This window comes from Megalops cyprinoides, chromosome 1 (genome assembly GCF_013368585.1).
Source record: "Megalops cyprinoides isolate fMegCyp1 chromosome 1, fMegCyp1.pri, whole genome shotgun sequence".
Classification (NCBI taxonomy): Eukaryota; Metazoa; Chordata; class Actinopteri; order Elopiformes; family Megalopidae; genus Megalops; species Megalops cyprinoides.
Window position 1 is genome coordinate 33,702,963 of NC_050583.1, and position 15,904 is coordinate 33,718,866.

A 15,904-nucleotide genomic window follows, 5' to 3' on the forward strand; every position below is an offset into this window, starting at 1 on the left:
CTGATGTTTTATGAGAAGAATAGATGTAAAACCCTCTGAACACAATTGGAAATGGGTGTACTTTCTGTGCTGTAATTCTCTTCTGAATTACAGCGCTTCTTTGAAGTTCTCATGTCAGATTTCTACGCGGATTGAATCAGAGAATAAATCGTAAGTGAACAAAGATGATTCTGAAGTTATGGGAATGGCAACTTGATTCAGTGTGTCGACATTGTGCCTATGGTGACAGAGGAGACAACTCCAAATTCCTACTGTCATACACAGTATCACACAGAGTTGAAAAATTCTCCCTCTTGAAAAAAGCTCATGCTAGTCTTCACAGCTCTTCCTTGCCCAGGGTCTTACATTGTCTGTTATGCTCCACTATATTATTATTATTACATTTTATAGTCATGAGTCTGTGGGTCACATCTTTTATGTTAAAAGCAACAGGTGGCAGCTGCTTAAATGAGATATTATCACTGTCTTTAGAGATCGTATGGCATTTTGGTGTCCTGTCAGTATTTGCACTTTGCTGTGACATCTTGTCTGAGGTTTGCTGTACCTTCCAGTCTACAGGAAGTGACAATAACAGTGTTGGGAAACTGAAAGGAACAGGCAAGGTGGTGTGTGTCATGAGCTGGACAGTTGACAGTTGGGCTTGCTGGAATAATATTCCTTATGAGACTCTGGCAGAGACAGACATGATTTGCATGATGATTTACAGACATGATTTGTTTAAATTTGGATTACTGTGCTGGTTTTAGACCCTGGAGAAAAAATGTTACACAATTCTGCCAATGTGTGTGGTATTTGCAATATTATTCTTGGTTTCCCTTCATTGCACTCTTAGTACACATGTATGTATAAAATGCCAAACATGTGAATGAAACGTGAATTCTTCAATAAAATGTATTTTTGAATTGAATGAATGAATTGTCACAGTAGAAACAACTTTTGTCAATGTTGCACTCTAGAATATCTGAAGTCCCCTTGGGTGAATATAATCACACCTGTTTCCTATGCAAATGAAAGTGACATACTCCACTCTGAATTTAATTAGCTTTTTCTTGGCTTTTCTGCAGTGAGGATAGGTGAATTAGAATATCAATTTAAATTATTTTAGAACCGGGGTTGTCAATACAAACTAGACAATGTAAGTTTGAAACTCTAAAACTTTGAAATGAGAATCATATGAAAGTAAAAACAAAAAACAAACAAAAAAAGAATAAAACTAAAAGATTATGACAATGGAGTATTGAATAAATGAAGAGTAAGAGGATACTGGAACAGTAAAACAAGAAGGTTAGGCCAGTTAGTCTTGTAAAAGAGAAAAAGGATTTCGAAATACCAGCGTTAAATAACTGAAATGTTTAAATGCATTGCATGCATTCATGAATTGCACTTTTTCATTGATTCATTAAGTGTATCGTTAAGTGTATCGATGAGACCCCCCCCCCCCCCCCCCCCCCCCAAAAAAAAAAAAAAAAAAAAATCAGGTGGATCATGTATTATTGACTGTTTTGATTTTTCTACTGTTAGGCCTATTACAAAAGTGGTCACATCTAAGACCCTGTTGGGACTGGATTTGGGATTTTTAATCAACAGATGGATCAAAGGCCATCCAGAGACAACCTAGTGTGCACGGTTTTATTTTGTCCTCTTCACCTAGTTTGATTGTCCATTATTGGCCTTGACACTGAGGTAAATGACCTGTTGTTATGTTGACTTGAAATAACATGTTTATCTAGGTAGGAGGATGGTGGGATTCCTCAACCTGTTAGTGCTTACCAAAAATGTGTGCATGTATGCCCTTCTGTGATCACACTGCACACATCCACCACCCATTTCATTTTTCTTATGTACCCCATGATGATCCTGTTGACATATACTGGAGGAAGTGTAACATTACAAATGTGAAGGAATGTGTCACAACTTATTTCTCCAAAAACAAGGCAGGCAACTGGTGCTTGGTGTTTTTTTCCAACTTCTCTTTTATAATACAATAGCGGTGTTTTACCGCTGAGGTTGAAATGTTGCATATAAGACATAGAAGGAATAACGGCGTGTATTGTACAATATATAGCTCGAAGACTACAGTTGTAATGTGCTTGGAAATGTAAATTTGAATAATCACATGCAAAAGTAGCTAAAAGATGCCACTCTTTGAATTACACATCTGTCGGTTGATATAACTTGTCCACTGACCACGCAGCTGAATGTCTACGTGATGAAATACACGTGCCATTAACAAAACTCCCGGGGGTCTGCTCGTTTGTTATTGGAACCCTGGCTACTCAGGAGTTAATTACCCGTAACTACCTTGCAAAGTTGCGCTTTCCAGAAGAGGTGGGGTTGTTGACAACACGCCGGTCAACATGAGGTTTTTGATGGACGTTGTATGTTAAAAATTAGGATGTCAAACAAGCAACCTTAACAGAGTACGAAAGGAGAACAGAGGAAGGAGACAACTCTTGTAGAATAATTTAATTTGAATAGAGTTCATTCATCATTTCCAGCTGGAGGACACATAAGCGTTGCTGTCCATCTGCCAATATTCGAACATGGTACTGTTCCAACTTTGTTTACTAAGACCTCTTTTACTTGGTCAGCGGAATCTGTGTGGTTTATGGTTGGGGAGAGAAAGTTTTATCCCTGCGCGATGTCCTACCAAAACCCATCACTGTCACAGCAATAACTTTGGTTTCGGTCACTACAGCACATCGTCAGGTATGTATCATCCACAGCCCATATTTAATCATTTTGTTTTTATTATCTTGAAGTTGAATAGTTTTCGCGTAAGGACTGGAGTCTAAACGTTATTGTTGTGAGGAAGAATTTCTTCACATGGAATAATCAAGGTATGTGAGCATTTCGACTATGAAAAAAGCACATTGGAATTTCAAAAATTTTAGATTCGGGTTTCGAATACGAGTAATGTTTCATCCATATTTAAGGAGCTATAAATTCGTGAGGTTAACCTCTCTGATTTACTACATAGTGGTCTAATTTTGTGATGTATTGTGATAATAGTATGGAACTTCTGACCGAGCCCTATGGGTTTTCACCAGTCTTAGATGGGCAGCTTTGCTGTGTTCTGTGGACTAGGTGAATTCATGTAACGTGCATATCATTTGTTTCAACACCGCTCATGTCTTGGACAAATGGCAGTAGGGCTACAGCAAGAACACGCATTAGCAGAGTTCAAAGCATGTGCGCACGGAAATCCCTTTGTGCAGATGCCTCTGGGATTATTTCCTTCTAAAAGAAAATTTCTTACACTGACATCATATTATTTGTCTTTGATGTTTGTGTTTTATTTTACTGCATCCAGTTTTATTAATGCATCCACCATAACCAAAGAAAAGAGAAACAATCCTGATATTACCTATATGGTAAATATAAACCATAACGATGTGGCCATTGTAGTATGGAGATGCTGGTTGATTGGACCACACTCAAGACTTTAAACGTGCACTGGAATCCATCTCTCACCGCAGAGCGCGTCAGCGGTTCCTTTTCAGAAGCCCATTCACGAGACTTGCATAGCACGCTGAAATTAGTGGCGGTTCGTTCTCGGGGAAATTGTAAATAGATTTCTAGCAATTTAGCGAGACTTAATTTAAGACGGCATGCCTCAGTTTTATTTTCCCTCCTATTTCAGGCGTTTTAGCTTATTGTAATAAAACCTGGAATACTACACTTGCATCGAATGATGGCATTCACTATGATGTAGCACCATAGAAGCATCAGCTTATATGTCCAGTGATTTTAATTTATCGAAATAGTAAAAATGGGGTTCCCTTACACCGTTGGGAACGTGAGTGAAGACGTACCCCTTTCCAGTACAATTAAATAGTGTACGCATTAGCTAAGCTTGTGGCCGTCTTGTGCTGCGTATCGCTCAATAACAATAATGCTATAGCATGAACAGATAAACAAAGACATGATGCAGGTTCAGTGAGGTGCCAGCAGCATGTGACTCTGCTATGTGTGTGTTTGTGTTGGCCAGATGAGCAGAGGGCAGTTCACGTGTGAGCACGTGTTGCATCCTCCCCAGATCAGCTGATACACCAGAAACAACTGCCGGGGCTGTTCCCCCTAATTTAATTTGGGAAACAAGACAGTAACCAAATGAAAATCAGAGCCCCCCCCCCCAACAAAATGTACATGTGTGATCATGCCATTCTCCTCCGCCATGGCTCAGTTAGATCTGAGCAATGTTGTATGCCAGAGGTAAAAGACTGACTGGATGGTGCTGGCTCGCTCAATCAAGCATGTGTGCAGTATTCCAACAAGCCTCAGTTCCCCAACCAGAATTTGCAATCTCCCCTGTTTGAAGGCAAAAAAAAAGAAAAAGAAAACCAGACACACTTTTCTTCTAAATCTCTGAGTGACCACTTTGGTATTATTGCTAACATTTCTTTAGTCATGCTGCATATTAAGTCCAGCTTCAGAGAACATGCATAATTCCTACATAAGCATGACATAATGGCTGCATTAGGTAGTCACATTATGCATGATCCATGATAATTATGCAACACATGTCATTACATGTATTATTTAGAAATGAATGTCACAGGACTGTTATGACATAGTTGTGGAAAGTAGTGTATCAATGTAAGGTGACATTAATTTTTACCTAACACTGGTTATGGTGTGTGATAACATGTCATGTATCAAACGCTATGAATTAGGAATACTGACTGTGAGTGCTATGCTGTGCTTATGTGGACTTTATGTATGCTTTATGTAGTAGCACTTAATGTACAATGTGACTCCTTTTTTGTTATTGCTTGGTGTCTAAAGGCTGGCAGTATGATTACAAATTAATATGGATGATCTACTGCATCATACTGTTGTATTCCATAGTAATGAAAGTAGAATTTTTTAAGGGCTTTACTCAGTCAAGGTCAGTCATTAGTCACAGAAATGTCCTGAATACTGTGAATAATTAAATTAAAGCAAGGAATATGGTGGCATATTATGTCATATGTTGATCTTAATGTGTGTGTAAATCTGTGTTTGTATTTGTCTGCGTGTATGTGTGTGTGTGTGCTTGTTCATGCACTGAAGCTATCACAGGGGTGAGAGAGCGCACGCTGATTGCTGTGAAGCCAGATGGGGTACAGCGCCGCCTAGTGGGTCAGATTGTCCAGCGCTTTGAACAAAGGGGCTTCAAGCTGGTGGGCTTGAAGATGCTGAAGGTGAGTGAAGACCATGGCTGAGGTATGCGATGATCCACATAGAGAGATTTTGCGCAAAGGAGGGGTGGAATTGTGAAAGAGTTGTGTTGAGGTCAGGGGTCATGGGGTGCTGGAGGTTAACAGTTAGAGGCAAGAGGTAATGTTCTGACTGGAGGCAGTAGGTAACTTGGTGCCCTGTGTGATAGGTAGAATGCTGTGTGAAAAGAGTGCAGGTGTCAGGCACTTTTAGTAATGATAAAGCTTTGATAGGGACTGCTCGGGGCAATGAGGTTGTCCTGGGAGTAACTCTGCAAGTCACCTACACAGGCTTCAGAGGACCTGTTGTCTCAGCACTACCAGGAACTGAAGAAGAAAGACTTCTTCCCTTATCTGCTGTGCTACATGAGTTCCAGCCCTCTAGTCATCATGGTAAGTGATCCCACTGAACATGATTACATTGCACATTCTCAGTAAAAGAGGAAATTGCACTTTTTAAAATGCCCTATAGATTCCAGTGGCAGAAGGACCCTGTAACCTCAAAAACACACATCCAGCAACACAATTCTTTCACATAAGTCTTGCAGCAGATTAACTCATGAAATATTAAGTGCAACCAGTATTGTATTCAACAGCTCAATTAATCAACAACCATCACCAAACCAACATCAACCAAACAAAAACCAATGTAAATAAGTACCCCTTCAACCTCTCCCCAAGGTCAAGCTTTAGAAGAGTTTCTTTTCAGGTAGGTAGGCAAATGATCCTGAATTGTATGGATGTTAGTCCTCTGTGGTAGCACCTTAAACAATATGAATAACCAGAAATTATCTGGTTTTGTCTTGCTGTTTTCTGAAACTGAAATGCCAGAATGTCCACACTGTGTGGCTTCTTTTTCACATCATGCTGTACAAGATAGCCATACAAAAACAGTACAGAGGGTTCTCATGGAGATAATGTCATCATCAGTTTTAAGTGACGGATTATCACCCTTCACCCCTTTCCACTGCAAATAGTGTTTGTCTTGCTACTCCATGGCAGCATTACTAATAAATATTTGCACAGTAGATTTTGAATGTCTCCCCTGCCTCACTTTGCAGGTGTGGGAGGGACACAATGTTGTCCAAACATCCCGCATGATGGTGGGGAGCACCAACCCAGCTGAGGCCCATCCTGGCACTGTCCGGGGGGACTTCGGCATCCATGTTAGCAGGTAATTCTGCCCTCCCAATCTTTTTTTGGACCATGCTAGCTGAAATCATTCTGAGATAAGGCAAATGTTTTGTTTCCTGCTCTGTTGAGCTTTAGACAGGTGGTGGACTCCCAGCTCTTTTCTCATGTGGTTGTGCCTCTTTCCGCTCTGCTTCCTGTAGGAATGTGGTCCATGCCAGCGACTCGGTGGAGGGTGCTCAGAGGGAGATCCAGCTGTGGTTCAACCACACAGAGTTAATAGACTGGGACTGCTGCGACCACAGCAGCACAACAAGATCATGACTACCTCTACTTGCATTTTTCTGGGACGCCCCAGACTACTGTCAGACTGATGATTCCGCTTGTGCCTGCAGTCCTGTCCCCACTGCATTTATCTAGAGGCTGTGACAGTCGCACACAAAATGCTTTTGTTCCTAGCTTGCTGCCAATGTGATTATTGACAGGATCTGCCTCCATACATTGTTCATTTCAGTTTTGTCCTCCAAATATCAGTTTAATACACATTTTTAATACACATTTTAACACATATTTAACAAACTAATATGTATTTATATACCAAAGGGTGGCTCATCAGTCTAATTCTCAATTGCCATTTTGAAGTGAGCTTCAGTGCACAGGAGACCATACAGTGGAAGACCTATCAAGCTTGTTTGTGTTTAGGTTTCAAAACATCAGTGTGGTTTTAGTGAAGAATTTTCAAATGGCACAAGTAATTCATATTTGGCCAGGAGAAAAATTGACCCCTCTAGTAGACTAGACTCTAGAAAAAGTCTGTGGTGAAGGTTTCTAGGCTGTACAAACAAATACAGTTAAAGTACAACAGCACATGAGTTTCTGGTTTAATTACACACAGCTTCTGTGTGCCAAACGGGTAACTTATTACAGGTTGTCACTGTGCTCACAATGAATCCATCACAGAAAGAGTAGAAAGAGAGTTAACCTGTTTATTCTTTTGTAATTCTGTGCAGAATGTTTTTCACATTATTACATCGCTTATGGATATGGACTTGTTACTAATGTCATTTTTCATATCACTGAAGGCATTTTAGTTCAAGTTGCCTTCTCTGATTTTGATTGTTATTTCATGTTCTCGTACCTTATTTCTCCCTGAATGTTTCTTGGCATTCATCTCCCAATGCTCACTCTGTACGCGTACTCTTGATCAATTTCAATACAGTCATCATATCTTTGTCAGGGTTTGCATGAAGTCAGCCTCCATGGTCAAAATAAATAGAGCTGTCAAATGCCACTGAATTCTGTTGAAACCCCAAACATACACTCTTATGTGTGGAGAGGAGATGCACCTTTCATAACATAAATACATGCATTTTATTTGATTTAAATGTACTTTGCTTGTGCTCCATAAAAAGGAGTTCATGCACAGCTTGCAGATTGTGTGACTATCAATTTAATGTGAGAGGGAAGGTTAACCATCACAATAGCAAGGTAAATACACTTGATCATGTTGAAACAAAAATAGTAAGCCTTTCCCTTTCCTCAGTGCTGCATGTGTGGATAAATATTTACCCAAATGTAAACACACATCAACTAATACCTGATTCAGATGTCTTTCATGGAATCTCATGAACCTTAAAATGACATTAGTGAAGACCGCATGGGTAAAAGTTCATTATCTAGACACAGGAATTTTAGCTTCCATGGCATGCTTCTGGCATACTCCCTGCTTACTGAGGAACTTGAAGTCTGAGTGGAAGAGAAACTTACAGGTTTACCTCTGTATTACCCTGACCTAGCTGCTTAAACTGTGCCAAATGAAGAACCAATACTGTGGGTAATGCTGGATACTCTTTGCCTTAATTATGACAAAGTAGTGTGCATGTTTTCTGAATAAAATATTCTAACTGAAACCCAGAATTGTGTGTTTGTTATCTACATGTGTATTTTGCAGTTTTATAGCAAATCTAACTGAAATTTAAAGAAATTATTTTCATCTCTGGCTACAGCTATTTGAATTGTAGCTCAGATCCATGTCAGCCTGTGTTTAGACAGAGCTGTCTTTCTCAAGTAAATGATGGAGGTTGATTAACGTACAGCCTCATCTTATATTCAGCATGCAACATGTATGACTGGTTAGTTTTTAATGTGCTTATCTTTTACCACATGTTTAGTCATTAGGGACTAAATATTAAGTATTACAGCTGTAGAATTGTAGCTGTGGAATTTGAACTAAAACAACTGAAACAAATGAATAACAAAGTCCATCAATTGCCCAACCTTTAATGACAACATTTGTCATACAAGGCCTCCTCACTGTTAAGTGCCTCCAGATAAAGATGCTATATGTGACACTTGCTCTGAAATGTTAGCAGAGCAAGTGGATACTTCACATCAGTGGTAACTGAAGTGATTTACCTCTCCCTCACTGTGAATCTGAAATAAATGAAAGGCACTATATAAATATAATCAATTATTATTGTTGTTATTATTACCTATTATTAACTATTGTAGATGAAATATTAAACCATGACTGTGGAGTGTTTTGTGTGGTGTGCTTACTGTAAGGAAAAATAATCCACATACACTTTTTAAAGTCCCTGCCCCGGTCAAAGAATTATCGTCCAGTCCTGTATTTTTTTAGGCGTAGTGAAAACCACAACACCCACAATGCACCGAGAAATGAATTTTGTAATACATTTCCCAACATGCATGAGTGTCAGAAAACGCAGCATGTAAAAGAGCAAAGTCCTGTGGTGATAAGGTAATGTCAAAATTAACTCGCACATTTAGTTTCGAACATACATTTGCTGAATATATCGTTCATTATACAACGGGTTCGTTATGGTTTGTCTTTGTTTTATTTCTGTGGTAGCTAGCTACTCAGTCTAACTATCTTAACTATCTTCATGTGGGGAAAGCAAAGACTGAAGTTATCAATGTTAGCTACATAGTTAGCTGCATATTCGTCGAACAAGAGCATAGCAAGTATCGATAGTTAGCTAACGGTGGCTCAGGTTTGCAGGCACAATGTTCTGTTGTGTAGCTTAGTCTTTATTATAAATATTATGTAACTGTTTTGCAATGATGTATTGGCCTACGCGCACGGCTAGTATATTCGCTGTTTAGCAAAGTGCCACGTAAATATTTGGGCAAATATTGCAAAAGTTACATTTGAAATGGTCAGACACATTGTTTCGCTTGGCAGCAGCGGGAGGATGGCAGAAGAACATCCGAAGACCTCGGAGTTGCCCGAAGACGTGGAAACGGACGACTGCATGACCTCTTATACCTATATTTACAGTCCGGATCTACTCAAGTAAGTCAAACCAATGATACCGTATTCCGTCCCAGCTCCGTTCCCATTGACAAATCCTGTAACGACTACGTCTCTGCAAGGAATACGCTCTAAATATGGGTTTACCAGTAACAGTTCTTTTGGTTACAGGGACAAAGTGGCTATTATAACTGGCGGCGGATCTGGAATTGGATTTCGTATTGCTGAAGTGTTCATGAGGTAACTGTACATTTTACTTAAGTGTGCTTAATGAAGACACACTACTGTTTTTGCACAGTCCTAGTGTAAAGTACCTGTTTCACCTAGTTCACTGCTCTTTCAGGCATGGCTGTGATATAGTGATTGGTAGTCGGAATCTGGAGCGGCTCACTGAGGTATTTAAGATGATTCATTCATTCATTCATACATGCATTCAGATAGATAGAATGGTGAAATTGAAGGTGTATGTAAACCTGGATAAGTGGGTCAGACAAGCTTTTGACAAAATTATCAGGCCAATTACACACAGTATGTAATATTCAAGTTCATTTGCTGTTTTGTACTGTGATCTTAGACTTTCATATTTTCTGTTTCTTTTCAGGCTTCTAAGAAGCTGATTGCTGCCACTGGGCGCCGCTGCCTGGCAGTGGCCGTGGATGTCCGGCAGCCAGAAACTATTTCCGCCGCTGTAGAGGAGACACTGAAAGAGTTTGGAAGAATTGACATCCTCATCAACAGTATGTACCCCAATGAGTTGCACAGTACAGATCAGAAGAGTTCAGTGCACCTCCATACATGCTCTGTGGTTCTTCAGGCTGGAAAATAGTATTAGCTTTCTGTAATTTATTTTATAACCAATCATTTGAAACTCCTGTGTGACATTTGGCTTTGTGGAAGAAAGTTCTTGTGTGTGCTGTAGTTAGACGTGATGCCTGTATCACACAATGGGTATGTGTTGTCTGTCAGTGTGCTGGCTTGGTAGATTAAGTGACATTGGAATGGAACTTTGGAAGCCTGGTCTTGCTATCAGTAGGAAAAGTTTAACTAAATAACTTGTTTTAAACATTATCGCAGTCGACTTATTTATCACACATTTAAATCTTCACTCACTGAGTATTGCTCTTTTTTTATTGCTTAGAAGAAAGGTGAAAGTACAGGAGAAATGTGAAGATAGGTGGTGTATTCGTCTTTATCATCAGTCTGTCAATTCTTCCTTTTCTCTGTGGGTATCTTTTTAACGATTCATTCCTCTTCATGTTAACATCAATGCTTTTCTTAGATTCTGAGTGAGTTGCCTGACCATATTAGACTTCCTTCCTGTTATCCTTAGTCATCTCCAAAAGACATATGTCTTTAAATAGTAGCTTGTGCTTCTTTCCTACTCCTTAACTCTTAACCAAGCAGGCCTTGTTTCATGCCAGCAGTTAACTATAACCTTGTTTACCTGATTTCCTTATATATAGACTATTATTCCCTTTTGCAGTTACTGTCATCCACTTGTTTGATCACTTTGGTGTGATTGTCTTGTTACACATGTTCATGCACCACAGAGAAGTTTAGAATCCCATTTCATTCTTTCAGATGCTGCTGGTAACTTCTTGTGCCCTGCCACTTCACTGTCCTTCAATGCCTTTAAGACAGTGATAGAGATTGACACCATGGGTACATTCAATGCAAGCAAGGTGGTCTATGAGAGGTGGTTCAAGGTATAGTATAGTAGCACATGCTGCCAGTTGCACTGATGATGTTCCATGAACTGAGGGCACAACATAAGTAAAGCAGTTTGCATTTGAATGGCAGATAACGATGAATGTTTCATAATTTGCTATATCTTCCCTTAAACTAAGATGGCTTGTTCCTAATTGCTCATGTTGGATATGTCTGGTTACATAAATTGTTTTTGTTTCTGTCTTGCACAGGATCACGGAGGATCCATTGTAAATATCTCGGCTACACTGGGCTACAAGGGACAGGCCCTCCAGGTACATGCTGGGTCTGCTAAGGCTGCCAATGGTGAGACATGCGTGAGGCAATCCATCTTAAAATGCATGATGTTTCCCATCAAGTTTTTATATTTCTACTTTGCACAGAAGGCCAATAATGTGCCTTTCTCTCCTACATTCTCTCTGTCTTTCTTTTCCCTCTCTCTCTATGGCACAGATGCCATGACGAGACACCTTGCAGTGGAATGGGGACCAAGTGGCGTTCGTGTCAACACCTTAGCTCCTGGACCAATTTCAGGCACAGAGGGATACCGCAGGCTGGGTACGGGGTGAAGGACACATATGCAAGGGGTCACCTGAAGGATGTGATCAGTAAATCTTGTGGGAATGCATAGAAGTCATTAGGGGTGATTACTCTGACCTGTTCAGTTTTATTAGCCACCAGTTCCTCTGATTTGATTTTCCTCTCTGGCTCTTCTTTAACCTTCTGGCTGATGCGCTCTTACTTCTGCACCTCTCCCCATCCTTGCCTCACCCCCCCACCCCACCACCCCTTTTCCTTCAACCTCAGGTGGTCTGAGTGCGGAGACCAGCGGTGTGTTCCAGACCATTCCGCTGCAACGGGCAGGGAATAAAACGGAGATGGCCCACGGGGTGCTGTTCCTGGCCAGCCGCGCCTCCTCCTACGTGACAGGCGCGTGCCTGGTGGCTGACGGGGGAAGCTGGCTCACATCTGCCAACAACTTAACTGCGCTCCTGGGTATAGCCTCCTCCCAATCTGCTAAACTCTGACTCTTCTGACTCCTCGCCCATCCCAGGTGTGTAGAAGAGGAGAGGAGAGAGATTGGGCAGTGCTGAGCAGCGCTGGAGGGAGAGGAGACTTTGAAAGGGCTGTTGTGGAGATGTTTTTTTCACCTTGGGATGGACTGGGTAATAGATCATCATGTAGACAGGATTACTGTGGATCCTCTTCAGCTCCCCTCTGGCATTTTTTAAAACTTTAATTATAATGCGATTACACTGTGCAAAAATGTATGTTTTCACATTTGCTATTGTAGGATTCTACACCAAAGAGTCTGTATATTTGTTTCAAAAAATAAATATTGCTAAAATGACGTTCTTCCATGGTTCTGCAAACAATTCTGTAGTTATCAACATCTCATAGTGTGGGCAACTTCTCATGCAACTTTATTAGATGTGCTATGTAAATCGCTCTGGATTAGAGCATCTGCTAAGTGACAGCAATGTAAATGTCTTTGAGGCCAGAAGAGGGTTGAGTTACCTCTACTTTCTTGTGTATTAGAGGCAGAGAACAGCAAAGTTGAAGGGATTACTGTGAATTTCATCCAAAATCTTACAAAATAATAACATCCCTGTAAAAATATAAATGCATTAATTAATCCAAGACAGCCACCTAAGCATTGTGTTAAGGCTCATTGTGGGATTGTTTAAAACACTGACATGTTGGTAGGTGTCAGAGCTCAGTATCCATTCACTTCTGACTTCCTGGAATGGGGAAATGTGTGTTGACACAGAAAATGAGAAACTAATGGAGATTTCTTTGATTTGGGGCACCTAATGAATTATTGGATTTGGACACAAATAAAACTGTTTTTTTAACTGTTTCATCTCACCAACTTTTAAAAAGCCTGTTTCAAACAGCAAAGTAAATTCAAAATAAGAATGAAATGAGTTGTGTTTTAAGGTGTAAAATGTGGCCAAACTGGAGGGCTATGGGAGGGGGTGATTCCAAAAAGATTAGTTATGTGGGATTAGTCTGTGTCCAATTTTTTGTGATGTTAGAAATTACATAAAGGAATTAGGAGTAGATGATTATGGTTGAGGTGGATTATTTTGCCCAGACCAACAGCTCATTAAATTGAAACTCTGTGCTACCTACATCTTGTGTCTTGAAGAAAATGAGGTTATAGACATGTGTTATGGTTGCTACAATATAAAGTAGTGTTAAATTTCATAGACTCAATATTCTTGACTGTGTTTTATTTGTTATGGTTCTGTTATGTACAGGATATAATTTCACAGTTTTCACTATTATTTTCACTGTTTTATTCTAGATTACTGGTCAGCTGGATTGAAGAGAGACAAGTAGCATTCTGAAGATGAAGTTACAGCATCTGAAATGGCATCTTCTGTAACTTCAAATGGATGGATCTGTCTGAGTGTGATTTAGGCTATCACAGATAATAAGGGACAGGGTGAAGAAAGATAAACTGGCCACAGACAGGACCATATTCAAACAGTTTAGTTATGATCAGAGACTTAACTTGGCACACCACTTTGATCATCTGTGTTGACCCCTCCCTCCCCAGGGATCAAACATATTCATGCTTAGTTTGTGAAACATCATTTCCAATTTGACATGTTTCTGTTTATATTGTGTCATCGTATGGTCCTGAATAACATGTTATTGTTTATGTGTTTATTCATTTTAGTGTGAATTTATCACTGTATCTCATCTTTCATTTAGAACAATATTCTGGAAAACATAATAAACATTTGACTGAACATTTGCTAATGAGCTTGAAAAGGAGTTTGGTTTATTTTTATGTTCAACATGAAGATACATACTCTAAAGGTGAGTGAAGCACTTATTTTATAGCTTTAGTCTAAAATAATGTGGGGGGAAATTATGAAATTATCTAAATGAACATTTTATAATCACACTAGTTACCAGTGGAATAATGTGAGCCCCTGTTTAGATTGCTCCTCGTCGTTTCTCTAAAAGTCATCGTGGTTGAAGGATTTTCTGTGGTGTCTCTTTTCATAGAGCAAGTTTTCAATAAATAAAAAGTGGAAAACGCAAAAGTTGTATATCAGGAATGGCCTAGCTGGCTTTTGTAATTACTTGTAATTATTAGCACACGCGAATCTACGATATGCCTTCGACTGAGGACTCATGTAGGTTCTTGACATTTTACTGTAATTGTATTTTTCGGGGGGGGGGGGGGGGGGGTGCGCGACAGTCTTATTTCTTCTTAATTTACCAGTTCAACGGATCAAAAACAATTCTTCCACATGGGGGCACCAGTGCACAGAATACTTTCCCCTTCAAACGAACACACGATCTTGCTTGCAAGTACGTTTTAGTAAAATCTGATGGGACAGCCTAACTTATTGTTGTCATTGTTATCTATAAGACTATTGCCAGACATAACTCATCACTATGTTTGATGTTGATATTGCTGATGGTAGCTGCGGCATTCAGTTAGACAACTCAGAAAACCGGCGAAATAATGCAGCCCACTAAATGGTATCCTGTCCCCGGGCTCCTTTAAAATGTTTCGAGACCAGTCGGTTTGTCGTACAAGCATCAACACACTGCGGCGTGCTCATTGCGCCTGCGTACTGTGCATCTAGTGACGTTTGCTCTGAATGCGGCTGGTTATGGCAGAGCAGTTGCTGATGAGAGCGAGAAAGAGCGATGGGTATGTGGTCGGAACCATCATTTGGAATGTAGGGATCCTCCTATCAAGATGAACGGTACCATCCGCATCAGTAATTTTTGAAGATTTTCACCAAGAAAGGGTCACTCGCTACTGAAGGGATTACGGAAAAAGTACAACAGTTTCTCATGATAGCTAATAGAATAGCTGAAGTTAGTCATCAGTACAGGTGGCTCGTTCAAGTCCTCTTAGTTAGGGGCGCTTTGAGGAGAGGGCTGAGTAGGAGAAACAGAATACCCGTGAAAATAAACAGAAAGAGGTGCAGACGGTAGAAGGGAGCACTGAAAACTCTCTGTTCTTCTTCAAGGAGGAGATGGCAGAGACAAACAATGAAGGAGAACATCGATTTGCTTCGGGTTGCTTGTATCGAATATAGCTATTTAGTTAGCCTTAACGTCAAGGAAAGCAAAAATTAGTTAGCTGGCTAGCTTTGTATCAGTCGCTATTTAGTTAGCTACACGATAATCGTTTACGAGGTCTCTTAGCGGCGGAAACGCGAGTCTTTTGAATGCCGAATATGTTCGCTAATACCTTGTCCGGACTTCGTCTTGTCTTTTTAACTTAGGTAGACACTTCCATTATAGACTATAGTACAAGTAAGCAAGCTGGCCAGTTAGCGAGCTAGCTTGAGTTGCTTGGCAGTATGGGATTTTTATCGGTGGCAGCAGGCAAAGAAAGAGAAACCTTAGCTAGCTAGCTACGGATTTTGCTTGCTAGCTAGCTGGGTAGTTTGCCACGAAGAGAGGGCCAAAATGTTGATTTAGCTATTGCTAATTGGCTGAGCTCATTAAAGTGTGAATTCTTGAACTCCGCCGGAGATTGTAGATCGCTAACTGACGTCTTGGGTTTACATACCACTTGTGGTGCTTAGCAACCGTCAGGGCCATTCCG

The 15,904-nt window shown here is 40.2% G+C and overlaps 2 protein-coding genes across 7 annotated transcripts; both read left to right on the forward strand.

The window, feature by feature from the left end:
• The first annotated feature begins 2,382 nt into the window (after positions 1–2,382).
• LOC118781378 (nucleoside diphosphate kinase-like) lies at positions 2,383–6,656 on the forward strand. The gene is made up of 5 exons (XM_036534424.1): positions 2,383–2,709; positions 5,056–5,186; positions 5,493–5,594; positions 6,263–6,375; positions 6,536–6,656. Exons 1-5 carry the CDS (start codon positions 2,544–2,546, stop codon positions 6,654–6,656), a joined length of 633 nt encoding a protein of 210 aa, XP_036390317.1. The 5' UTR covers positions 2,383–2,543.
• Positions 6,657–9,033: 2,377 nt separating this feature from the next.
• decr2 (2,4-dienoyl CoA reductase 2, peroxisomal) lies at positions 9,034–14,058 on the forward strand. 6 transcript variants are annotated; one of them, XM_036539478.1, is made up of 10 exons: positions 9,034–9,093; positions 9,541–9,648; positions 9,778–9,846; positions 9,950–10,001; positions 10,208–10,343; positions 11,188–11,312; positions 11,526–11,619; positions 11,767–11,871; positions 12,121–12,367; positions 13,625–14,058. In XM_036539478.1, the coding sequence occupies exons 1-9, from the start codon at positions 9,038–9,040 to the stop codon at positions 12,339–12,341; spliced, it is 966 nt and encodes a 321-aa protein (XP_036395371.1). In that variant the 5' UTR covers positions 9,034–9,037; the 3' UTR covers positions 12,342–12,367; positions 13,625–14,058. The 6 variants fall into 6 exon arrangements, with proteins under 6 accessions (XP_036395371.1, XP_036395361.1, XP_036395380.1 ...); XM_036539468.1 differs by having other exon boundaries at positions 12,121–12,309; positions 13,625–14,057; XM_036539487.1 differs by having other exon boundaries at positions 9,041–9,093; positions 9,538–9,648; positions 12,121–12,309; positions 13,625–14,056.
• Positions 14,059–15,904: the final 1,846 nt, after the last annotated feature.

Bases quoted from the DNA above. Each gene is read 5' to 3' on its own strand.
- LOC118781378 (XM_036534424.1), top strand. From the start codon at position 2,544: ATGGTACTGTTCCAACTTTGTTTACTAAGACCTCTTTTACTTGGTCAG. The intron at 5,187-5,492 runs GTGAGTGAAGAC...TCACCTACACAG, and splicing joins TGGGCTTGAAGATGCTGAAG to GCTTCAGAGGACCTGTTGTC. The intron at 5,595-6,262 runs GTAAGTGATCCC...CTCACTTTGCAG, and splicing joins CCAGCCCTCTAGTCATCATG to GTGTGGGAGGGACACAATGT.
- decr2 (XM_036539468.1), top strand. From the start codon at position 9,038: ATGCATGAGTGTCAGAAAACGCAGCATGTAAAAGAGCAAAGTCCTGTG. The intron at 10,002-10,207 runs GTATTTAAGATG...GTTTCTTTTCAG, and splicing joins ATCTGGAGCGGCTCACTGAG to GCTTCTAAGAAGCTGATTGC. The intron at 11,313-11,525 runs GTATAGTATAGT...TGTCTTGCACAG, and splicing joins TCTATGAGAGGTGGTTCAAG to GATCACGGAGGATCCATTGT.